This window comes from Helianthus annuus, chromosome 5 (genome assembly GCF_002127325.2).
Source record: "Helianthus annuus cultivar XRQ/B chromosome 5, HanXRQr2.0-SUNRISE, whole genome shotgun sequence".
NCBI classification, from domain to species: Eukaryota; Viridiplantae; Streptophyta; class Magnoliopsida; order Asterales; family Asteraceae; genus Helianthus; species Helianthus annuus.
The window spans coordinates 115,806,728-115,818,171 of record NC_035437.2 but is presented as its reverse complement, the minus strand read 5'-3'; the positions used below and the strand labels follow the sequence as shown (position 1 = coordinate 115,818,171).

Sequence of the window (11,444 nt, the reverse complement as noted above, 5' to 3'; positions counted from 1 at the left end):
TGAAATGCCTAAGGAAGTTCATTAGGCTGAGGGGTGTGGGAAAATGGGGGGGGGGCCTCGGGGAAGCTGCGATGGCTTCGGAGCCCTCATCGGTGCAATCAGTGGAATCCTCTTGATCTCCCCAATGAAAATTTTGAGTGTGTGCAATGTTAGAAATTAATAAAAGGAAAAGAAAAAAAGGGATCACACCCTTGGATGGAGGGAGAGAGAGGATGTGATAGGAGAGAGTGACGTAATGCTAAGATGAAGATGAGAAAATGAAGGTCCACACCCCAAGGCGAAGATCAGTAGCTGGTCCGAGAGGATGATCAGCCACACTGGGACTGAGACACGACCTAAACTCCTACGGGAGGCAGCAATGGGGAATTTTCCGCAATGGACGAAAGCCTGACGGAGCAATGCTGTGTGGAGGTAGAAGGCCCACGGGTTGTGAACTTCTTTTCCTGGAGAAGAAGCAATGTCAGTATCTGGGGAATAAACATCGGCTAACACTCTGTCAGCAGCCGCGGTAATACATAGGAACAAAAATGAAGAAGATTGTTATTAAAGTTGCAGGGGTCTATAAGCCATAAACAAACAGTATAAGGGTAAAATTATAACTTTACCATTTCCTTTTCATCATCACCAGATGTAGACGATACAATTACACACAGTAACCCTTACACGCACTCAAACCCTAATCGTCTTCTCCAATCAATCTCTCGAATCACAATCGTTTTCTGCATCAGATTCCTCAAAATCATCCTGTTATATGCTCAATTTCAGATCACCTATAGATCAGTTTGTTGATAATTTCAAATTTCGGTTAACTCAAACCCTAAATAACCGCCACCACCGCAACCACTGCTTCCGCCGTGAATGGCGGACTCAGTAGACGGAGCTCCGGATTCATGGGAGGTTGCCGACGTAGACGCCGCCGTGAGCAGGTTAATGCTCTCTTCGAAGCGCGAAAGCAACAATTCATCGCCTAATTTGACTACTGGTTCTTCTTCGGAGATTAATTCAGATTTGTTAGCTCCGGTGAGGTCGTCGTCTGGTGGTGTGTTGGAGGATTTGGTGAATACTGTTGATCAGTTTCTTCGTGAAGCGTTGCAAAACCCTAGGGAGCGTCTTTCAGGTGTGTCTTATGAGTTTGATTATGTTTAATTTGATTATTTGTTACATACATGAAATTGAAGTTGCTTATAAGTTAATACCTAAGGTAGTTCTGTGTATATGCACTGTGATTATGAGCAATCCCACTTTTTTAAACCAAGGATAATTTTGTTTATTATGGAATAGGTTAAAACTTAAAACTATGACATTGTAGAATGACAATGAATCAAGTATTTGCCAATTGTTTCAAGTAAGAATCAAACTCTATTAAGAATGAACCAGTTTGCCTTTACTTTTCGTTAGTTGTTTTGTTTCTTATCGAAGTTACATACATGAGTTTTGCCAATTGAAACCTTACTCTAGCTTCATAAGATCCCATCATTGATGTATAACTTCACCACCTCCCGATGAAAATTTAAAATATAATGGTGTTATAATAGAACTATCAAAATAGATAAGGTTTCTTGATTATCGTATATTGATATGGGAAGCGGCGTTTTTATGGTTTTTATTAACGCCATATTTTAAGTAAAAACATATGCGTAACAATAACATGCTCTATTCAGTGTTAAGGTTGGAGCAGGATGTAGAAAAATTCATCAGAGACCCTTCACAACAGCAAATGGAGTTTCCGCAACTACCCACTTCTTATCTACGTTTAGCAGCACATCGTGTAGCTCAACACTATTCTCTTCAATCCACCGTCTTACTTGACAACAACCTTTTGGAAAGTTCTGGTTCCAGAATCATCGTCCACAAGACTCCCGATACCCGTTTCCCTCTAATACGTTTAGCTGATATTCCTCTAAAATCACCAACCGATGACTCCACCAACAACGTTGTCAAAGTTGCAATCAAACAAAGACCAAACAAGAAATCACAAATTACTGGATCAAATTCAAATTTACAAAGGAGCGAGAGTTTGAAAAGTGTTGAGGAGAGAAAAGAAGAATATAATCGTGCGCGTGCAAGAATATTCTGTTCTGATAGTTCTACATCTGGTGGGAAGCAAGAGAGTGATTTGAGGGTGCCTGAAGTGTTTAATCGTGGTTCTTTAGGGGCGTTAAAGGCGGAAGAAGTTTCGTCTTCAACAGGAATGAATGTTAATAGTGGCAGGGGTTCGGTTACCGGTTCGGGTTCCGCAAGTAGAGTTAGATTAGAGGAGCCGGTTAGTAGGTCTAGGAATAATAGTAAAGTGGCAATCTTTCGGGACCGTGAAGTTGAGCGAAAGGATCCTGATTATGATAGGAGCTATGACAGGTGTGTTTTTATCTCCTACATTTACGCAACAATGGGCCGGTTAGGTAACAAATTGAAATGGGTTTTGGGTCAAAATTTGTAAATATGAATATATGATACAGATGGGTTGGGCTGAACTACCAGCACTTTTTCATTCGTTGTCTTTTATAGCGATTTTGGAGTTTTTAATGCATTTGAATACACTTTACATGGCTTTTGATCCGTTTGACCATTTGATTCGTTAGAGATAAAACATGACCTATATAAACCCTCTTATAAATAAATGAATTGATATTACCCTAGGATTTTTGTAGTGTTTTACGAACCCTCCTATTCGTTTATATGTGTTTAGCTTTATGATCATCCATCATCATTCTGTAACCAGTGGTTATCTGTGCATATTTTGTCCATATATAACCAGTGGTAACTGAAAAAACTATAATCAGTCCTCAGTAAGGTCAGTGTTTAGATTTTTTGAACTAATTTATTGGACAAATACTATTTAGGTATCACGTTAGCTACTTGATTTGATTACATTCTGTAGCCATGCTTAAACTATAGAGATGACAATTTTGACCCACTTTCTTATGCATGGGTCTGTTTGGGTCGTGTTTTATTACAGGTAAACTTAATAATTATAATAATTATAATTATAAATATATACTAAAACATAAATTCTTAGCTACAATAACTTTTGTCTTTTCCTTCTCTTTTTTTTTCAAGTTTCAACTTTTGTCTTTTTCCTTTTTTTATTTTTTCAACCTTCAAGTTTATCCCTAATATTCAACGTTTGTTGTTTTTTTTACGAAAACTAAATACGTGATACACGTTATTTGAAAACGGATTGAAAAAACACGTGTGGATTGCCTTTTGGACTTATCACGATTTATTTTTTAAATTTCTTCTTTCGGTTTTTATATCGAGTGTTAGCATCGTATCGATACCGTAATGAACCCAACCAATATTGACCGGATTCCCGCCATTAACGTTATTTTTACCATTGCGTCTACAATTTCCATTTAAAATTTATTAAAAATTGAGTCGCCCCGGTCGCGGAGCGTGGTTGTAACCCACTAGTTAGCTAACAAGAAACAAATTGGTTGAAGTTTTTTTTTAAAGTGAATTTAGTTCAATGAACCTTTTAAATCATTTTAGTAAAAATGTTAGTTTTTTAATTGAAATAATGTAATAATTTTTCTAATTAGATTCGTATGCTCTATTATATAAAAGCTAATAGCTTTCTATATAAAGCATTTTGAGTCATCCCAATCTGATTAGAAAGTTACTTATTTTGACCTGTTACCCAACCCGACTGACCTGCCCTATTTTGCTCTTCTAAATATTGCGAGAACCCGTGAGAACGAATGAAAAAACCGTGAGAAATTGATCAAAAACAATTCAAATTCAATTCTTTTACACTTATCATTATTATTTGAATACAATATTAGAAATTAAATTTACATGTATTCGTAAATAAAGAAAATTTACTCATGTGTAAGTTTGTCATTTACACATGTATGAAAAATTTATTAAGAGTAATTTTGTGAAGAAAGATGAATTATTTAAAGAGTAAAATCTTTTTTTAATGTTGTCTTTTAATTATAATGAGGTTTGTTTTAAAAAAAAAAATTGATTTTGATTGGTTTTTTCATTCGTTCTCATGGTTCTCGCAAATATTTAGCCTTCTTAGGATAACCCTTCCCTATATATAACATTAATAATAAAGTGTGCTTTCAGATATGCACAAAGATTCGATCCCGGCTTTGGGTTTAATGGTGGCTCATATCCCGTACAACCTATGTATGCACCTGTCTTGACCTACAACACCGAATTTCCACAACTTGGTTCAGCTCATACCCATAGGGCCCCACCTATCTCTACTGAACAACACCAATCACACACACTGGCTCAACATATACCTGGACCATGGGTTCCACCATCCTCACCCGTAGGTCTCGGTTACAGACCCCCAGAGTCAATGGTACCCCCGTTTAATCCCAATCACGGTTCTACACTCTACATGCAGTACCCTTCTCAAGGTACTTCTGGAGTCACGTTTATGCATCCTCATGAACAAGTTCACCAACAATTGGCACAGGTAAATATAATCTGTTCTTTTTTAATTTGTTGAATGTTTAGTTTCTTGATTTAAGTTAGATTATAAAACATTAATACTATTTGATTATTACGAGTAGAAGTCTTAATCATAAGTTGGATAAAGTGATTCTAAGTATAATCTTTTGATTATTTAGGGGTTAAATGATGCGTCTTAATAATAATTTTCTACTTACTACAATTTTAGCAACTTTTTTTAATTATCGTTCATAATACTATCAAAAATCATGAACTTGTTTAATAAATAACTTGCAAATATTTTCTCAGATACAAACTAGAATTTTGACCCGTGCCGCGCGCTGTGGCGGCAACATCGCGTTTGTGACAATAACGTCATTAAACATATATAAAAAAGAGTATGTCTCAAAATGTTGTAGTGTAAAGTCGTTAAAGTAATTTAGACATTAATGTAGTTAGGCATAGATAAAAAAAATGTATAATAATGTGTTGCACGTTGCAGTGTAAAGCATAGTTGTCAATAGCGGCTATCGCGTGCTATGTAGCGAATTGATGAAGTGTCGCTATTTGGGTTATAGCGACCAATAGCGTAAATAGCGACAATTAATTTTTTTTTTTGATGTAAATAGCAATTAGATATAGCTATATAATAGCTGGATTTATAGGTTTTTGTTATATATACATGTAAAATAGCATATATACCAGGGTATTTTGATATAATATACATATAAAAATTTTCAAAATTCTTTTTCTAGTGAATCGCTATTTATAAAATAGCGGTCGCTATTTGTCGCTATTCGCTATGTAGCATATAGGTCCCTTGTCGCTGTTTGTCGCTATTCGCTATTAACAACTATGGTGTAAAGTTGTAAAAGTAATTTAAACAAAAGGAGGTGTCAAGTTATTAAGTAGAAAAGGTTGGAGGGTCAAAGCTGTCAATTACCAGAAAGTTAGAAATGAATGTGTAACTTACTTAAATAAAGATGAGGGTCAATAGTGTTTGATGTCAAAAGTTTGAGGGTGTGATCATGTCAAACGCTTGAAGATGTAAAGCGAAAAAAACTTCAAACTGTAGGGGTTAAATATTAAGATATAGTAAATTACAAAATGAATTGTGATATATTAAATTTTGTAGACTTACAAAAGTTTTGCATCTTGTTTCTGAATCAGTGATCATTTTTTAACGATATATCTTCAATCACCTGTTTTTGCAGTCTCAGCAGCAATCCGATGCGAGTTTTGGATTAGCCAACCGTCCCCGATAAGGGGCATGGCTGTGCCTGCACCCCGTCAGACTAATGAATGACCTATGCTTGCTTATCTGACAATGGGACATGCTTATCTGGCAGGGGTGCGGGCTTAATCTTCTGAGTTTGGATGGGATGGGATGGGCATCTTAAATTTATCAACATATTTCGGATCCATTTCATCGATCTCGGGTTTCTGAACAAGCTGATTATCAGAATTGTGAATGTATACTTCTTATCCAAGTGAAGGTAGTTGTTGACATCTTTTTTCTTTGTTTCAAATACTGTCATTTTGTTATGTGATCCGTAGAAAACTATATTCACTTGCTATATTTTGTTGTGCAAATTTGAATATGATGATTCTGCAGCACAATTATATATATATATATAGTTTGCATTTCCATAGCATGCATCAAAATTAACAGATGCTGGAGAATTTCACATAAATGTTTTTCTCTATAGTCATGAAATCACAAAAAACAGTCTGTAGGTTCTACTTGCTTCTTGTTTCCGTAGTGTCTCTGTCTGCCTCACAAATCACAAAAAAATTCACATCCTCACTTTAACCCTTGGCTCATACTCACAAGCCTGTGAGTGATTTTTTTGCCATTGTGAAAACACTTTTTTACATACCATCTCTTTTGAAAACGTATTGGTATCGCAAATTACAGTATGCCACATGTAAGTTTATCTGCAAGGGTTGGCTTTCATTCTAAGTGTTTGCTTGATTAACGTTATCTTCATAACGTTTTGAATGATCAAATTATGTAGGGTGTAAAACTACTTGAGCTAAGCTAGTTATGTTTTTTTTTTTTTTTTTTTTAAAGCTCGAGCTCGGTTGCGAGACACGGCTCGCGAGTGAAACCCAAAGATCAAGCTCAGCTTGAGGTAATTTGAAAACAATTTCAAACGAGCTAAAAGCTCGGCTCGCTAATGTCACAATACTTGTGTTATATATATACAAGTAAATCAGAACTGTATTTGGGTTTGTTTAGGTTTGCGAGCCTAAACGATCTTATACTTTGTATGTAAAGCTCAAGCTCGGGCTCGATAACCAAATGAGTCGGTTCAGGCTTGAGCTCTAGCTTGCTAAAGCTCGGCTCATTCGAGCTTTACACCGATCCGATCCCAAGTAGCTCTTAAAATTACCTATGCCATCTAACGGCTAGGTAAAGTTCATCTTATGTATATTTGCGTAAGCATTCATTATGGCTGTGAATATAATCATTTATTAAATATGACAATTCAACTTTTCATACAAAATTATCGACTGATCGATGATAGGATATTTCGTCTCCAACATTGTTTAGTGACCCAAGGGAAAATCGTAACTACAAGTTAGTTTGGCACTGGCTGGCACTACATAACCTAGAATGCCTACCAAATGGTTATCGTTTTGACAAGTATTCGATTGACCAATTCATCGAGATATCGTAATTGTAATGGTCAACCGTCCATAACTCCATATCATAGATTTTTCGAGGTTGTAGGAATTAAGTTATAAAGGGAAACTAGAATATATGGTAGTTTATCTTCAGCATGGTGGAGGCTACAACTTCAATAACATTATGATTGGTATCTTCATTCCTACCGATGTTCACATACTCCACACTGTTGGAGATCATGTATTTGTATTACAACCCATCTGATCCGATCTAACTAGCCAAAACAAGGGTTTAAGGGACATTGGGTAGTGGTTTGCTTGTTTTCTACCATAACCTTTTATACCCGTATGCCTACTAGACTTAAAAACATAAGTTTACCATCAAATGTCGGCAACATATCTAGTTATTAGGGCTGCAAACGAATACGAACAAGACCTTGTCCATGTTCGTTTGTTAAGAAATATATGTGTTTACGAACTGTTTATGGATATTTACCGAACGAGATTTTGTGTTTTTTGTGTGTTTGTTAAGGAAATGTACTTGTTTGTGTTTGTTCGTTAACTTTAGATAACAGACGAAAACGAACATTGATGAACACAAATGAGCACAAATTATTCATGAACAGAAATGGAAACAAATGAACACAAACAAGCATTCAAGAACAAAATATTTAATACACCGACACTTATTAAGTATTTTATTTGTTGGAGTTTTGATGTATTTAAATAAAATATAAAAACTAAACACACTAACGAACTATCGAACACAAAAGGATACGTTACCGAACCTTCACTAACATAAATGAACGAACGCGGCATATGTTCATGTTTGCTCATTTAACTAAACAAACGAAATTTCTTGTTCGTGTTCGTTTGTTTAATAAACGAACGAACACAAACGAATTTCCCGCCGAACGGTTCACCGAACGTTGGGTTCGTTTGCAGCCCTACTAGTTATAAAAATGCGGAAATAGTATTGTGATACCTAAACGATGGAGGCAACCCTAATGGCTATGATTATGGGTGCAAACGAGCCGAGCGGCTCGCGAGCTACTCGAGATCGGCTCGAGAAAAAGCTCGAAATGAGCCGAGCCTTATCGAGCCCTAGCCGAGCTTGAGCCTAAAATAAAGCTCGTTTGTTTATCGAGCCCAAGCTCGAGCCTCACATGTGAAGCTCGTTAGGCTCGTCGAGCCTTAGTGTAAACGAGCCAAGTCGAGCCGAGCTTATTCAAACTTGTTTACAAGCCGACCTCAAACCTAAAAATAAGCTTATTTAGTAAACGAGCTTGAGTCCGAGCTTCACTTATCGAGCTCATGAGCCTAAAAGTCTATTATTTATATTATTTTTATTTAATATATTAATTAATAGATAATAAACGAGCCGATCCCGAGCCCGAGCTTGAGAAAATACAAACGAGCCGAGCTCGAGCCTTGAAAACAAAGCTCGAATCGAGCCGAGCTCGAATCGAGCTCACATAAGTTAATCGAGCTTGAGCTCGAGCCTGGTCAAGCTCGGGCTTGACTCAGCTCATTTGCACCCCTAGCTATGATGACACGTCTAGATTTTCACCCATCCATTGCTTTTTCACCCATCCATTGCTTAAGCTTAGTTTAAAATAAGTTCAAGACGCATCACTTTCTTTCTTGCCCACTCTATATTCAATAAGCAATATGTGATTGTTCATTTCATAAAACGGTCAAAAAAAACAAACTCCTTACCAAAGTCTTGGGTTTTTTCTTTTTGGGCCATGAGAGAAAAGCCCAACATTAATATGGCCTTACTTGTTTTTAGGGTGAATAATTGGAGTAGAGGGTTTTAAAAACAATGGGCCTTATAACTGTTGGGTTTCCCTCATGGCCAAAAAAAAAAAAAACCTAACAGATCTCCTTCAAAGAATTTAGGTTTAAGACGTAACCGCCTAGAATAAAAAAAAAGCCAAGGGTGATTTACCAAACAACGAATATGAAATTAAACTTTTTACTATTATCGAATATGAAATTAAACTTTTTACCATTAACAGAATAAATTTATTACAAGCAAAGTTAAACTCACTACAATACCACTAGCGAATAATAAAAGCTCAAACAGTCCCAAGACATCCGTCTAAATTTGGATTATGGTTTTACGGTTCGCCCTTTTTTCTAAGCCATGAGCATATATCGGGAATAATCACATACTAGACTCCCTCTTAGGTGTTTAGGTTTTTAGGTTGTGGTTGGGTGGTGATGAGTGTTTAAGTTTTGGGTGATTGTGGATTGATTTATTTTGTTGTGGTCACATTAGTTCTCATGGTTCTTGCAATAAAAGTGGTTCTCAAATGAACCCTACCCCAGTCTAATATACGCAACGTTAAAGTATTCTTCAGATGAGTCTAATGAGTTTAACTGTTTATTTATATCTTTAATTTATTATATGTAACTATCAATAACATTTAGTAAAGAGTAAATTGTCAAATTCTTCCTTAAGGTTTGGATCTCTTTGCCAATTTTATCCAAAATATTTTATTTTGCCATATTGTGCTTCACATTTGGCATTTTTGTCATTTTCATCCAAACATCTAATTGTGTTAGAAAATGCCGTTTAATGAGAGTTTTTTTTTTATATTTTATTATATTAAATCCTTTGTCACTCTCTTCTATCTCTCTCACTCTTCTTCTCAAACACAATAAACCTGCAACACCCATTTTCTCAAAGCCGAAAACCAGCAACTCAATTAAGTTGCCATCGCAAACCCAGTGGCGGATCCATGAATATTTTCCACCGGGTTCCTTTTGCCAGATTCTCACTATTTTTTTTTTCTAAATCATATAAGGTTTCCACTAATTTTTTTCATTTTTTGCAAACCAAGGGGGTTCTCGTCATAAAAGATCTCGATGAATTGGTCAATCGAATATTTTCCATTTTTTCCAAATCATAAAAGATCTCTATGACTTGGTCAATCGAATACTCTTATTAAACGACACTTTCTAACCCAGTTAGATGACGTTTGGATGAAAGTGGCAAAAAGTGCCAAATGTGAAGGGCAATACACGACTATTATGATATTTTCAGTATTACTAATTAAGATGGGCCAGTTTTTGTGATAAATTTAAGTTAGTCGTGTGAACCATTATATGGTAATAGAAATTCGTATATATAAAGTTTCGTTACTAATTAACATAGGTCGTTAGTAATATAAAGTTTTTTAAAGATTATATAACTATATCATTTATATTGTACAAACTCGTGTAATAAGCGTGTCTATAAACTAGTATATAATATTCATCTCAAATATATTATATCATAATATATTATATCATAATTTAGATAGAGTAATATATGTATAAACTATTAATACGTACACATATACTTGTATAGGTATGAATATGAGAGAATATTTTGAAGGTACATAATGTATGCCCTTCCATCTTCTTGGTTGTGAAATATGAAAATGATGCTATTGCCCATTCTTCTTTCATTTGTATTTATTTATATTTTTGCATAAATAAGTACATGGAACATACTTATGTCATGTGTACCTATTTATATAATCTTAAAACAAAAGGTCGGTGCCACTGACAAATTACAATTTTATCCTTCTGTCTAAAATTATAATTTATTCAAACAAACACTGGCGTTGTTTTACCGGACACTTTTGCAACCGTCTTCACACAGCGCATGGCATCACAGTCCACACCAACTGTCATACCCACTTCGTCCTTGCTAAGATAATATCCCTACTATGACAGAAATGTCGTTAATAGCCAGAAAAAATAAAAATTGTAGCCGGAAAATCGAAAAAGTGGTCGGAAGCTTACCGTTAAACCCTATCCGACACAAAATGGGTCGAGAAAACCACATGCAATGATAGATCGGGACTGCAGTGATCTTAAAACACCGGAAACAGCTGCCGATTTAAACCCAGATGCAGTTATCATCCATCGTTTAGCTAATATGTTGGGTCCCCGGACGGTTGTAAACACGGTGCCCACCAGAGCCGCCACCTCCTGCAAACGATGGTTTCGTCATCGCCTTCGTCTGCCTTAGCGGTGAACCACCGTGGAGGTCGTATTTTGCATTTTATGGATTATTTGTTAGTTCGAGTCTTCGAGAGCATATAAGGAGACACGGATCTGGATCAGTATTAATACATATGCACGCACCGATCTACTGCCTAGAACCGCATCTTCGCTTGAAAACAGGTGTTTGGCGGTGACAGAGTGGTTATGTGGTGGTGGTGGTGTTGGGATTGGGGTAGGTGTAATTCAGAGGGGGGAGAGAGAATGAGAAGATTAAAGAATGAATAAGCATTTGATTTGATAATATATCTTTTTAATTTAGTATTTTAGCTGGATATCTATCTATTATATTAAATGAATTCTCTTAGGCCACAAGGTTTAATCTTAGCCAATCATTTTGATGATGT

General features: G+C 35.9%; 1 protein-coding gene across 2 annotated transcripts; it reads left to right on the top strand.

The window, feature by feature from the left end:
* The first annotated feature begins 579 nt into the window (after positions 1 to 579).
* On the top strand, positions 580 to 6,055 carry LOC110941053 (R3H domain-containing protein 2). Of its 2 annotated transcripts, XM_022182658.2 has the most exons (5): positions 580 to 1,117; positions 1,662 to 2,355; positions 4,072 to 4,432; positions 5,622 to 5,677; positions 5,742 to 6,027. In XM_022182658.2, exons 1-4 carry the CDS (start codon positions 859 to 861, stop codon positions 5,670 to 5,672), a joined length of 1,365 nt encoding a protein of 454 aa, XP_022038350.1. In that variant the 5' UTR covers positions 580 to 858; the 3' UTR covers positions 5,673 to 5,677; positions 5,742 to 6,027. The 2 variants fall into 2 exon arrangements, with proteins under 2 accessions (XP_022038350.1, XP_022038349.1); XM_022182657.2 differs by having other exon boundaries at positions 5,622 to 6,055.
* The last annotated feature ends 5,389 nt before the right edge of the window (positions 6,056 to 11,444 follow it).

Bases quoted from the DNA above. Each gene is read 5' to 3' on its own strand.
- LOC110941053 (XM_022182657.2), top strand. From the start codon at position 859: ATGGCGGACTCAGTAGACGGAGCTCCGGATTCATGGGAGGTTGCCGAC. The intron at 2,356-4,071 runs GTGTGTTTTTAT...GTGTGCTTTCAG, and splicing joins TATGATAGGAGCTATGACAG to ATATGCACAAAGATTCGATC. The intron at 4,433-5,621 runs GTAAATATAATC...CTGTTTTTGCAG, and splicing joins TTCACCAACAATTGGCACAG to TCTCAGCAGCAATCCGATGC.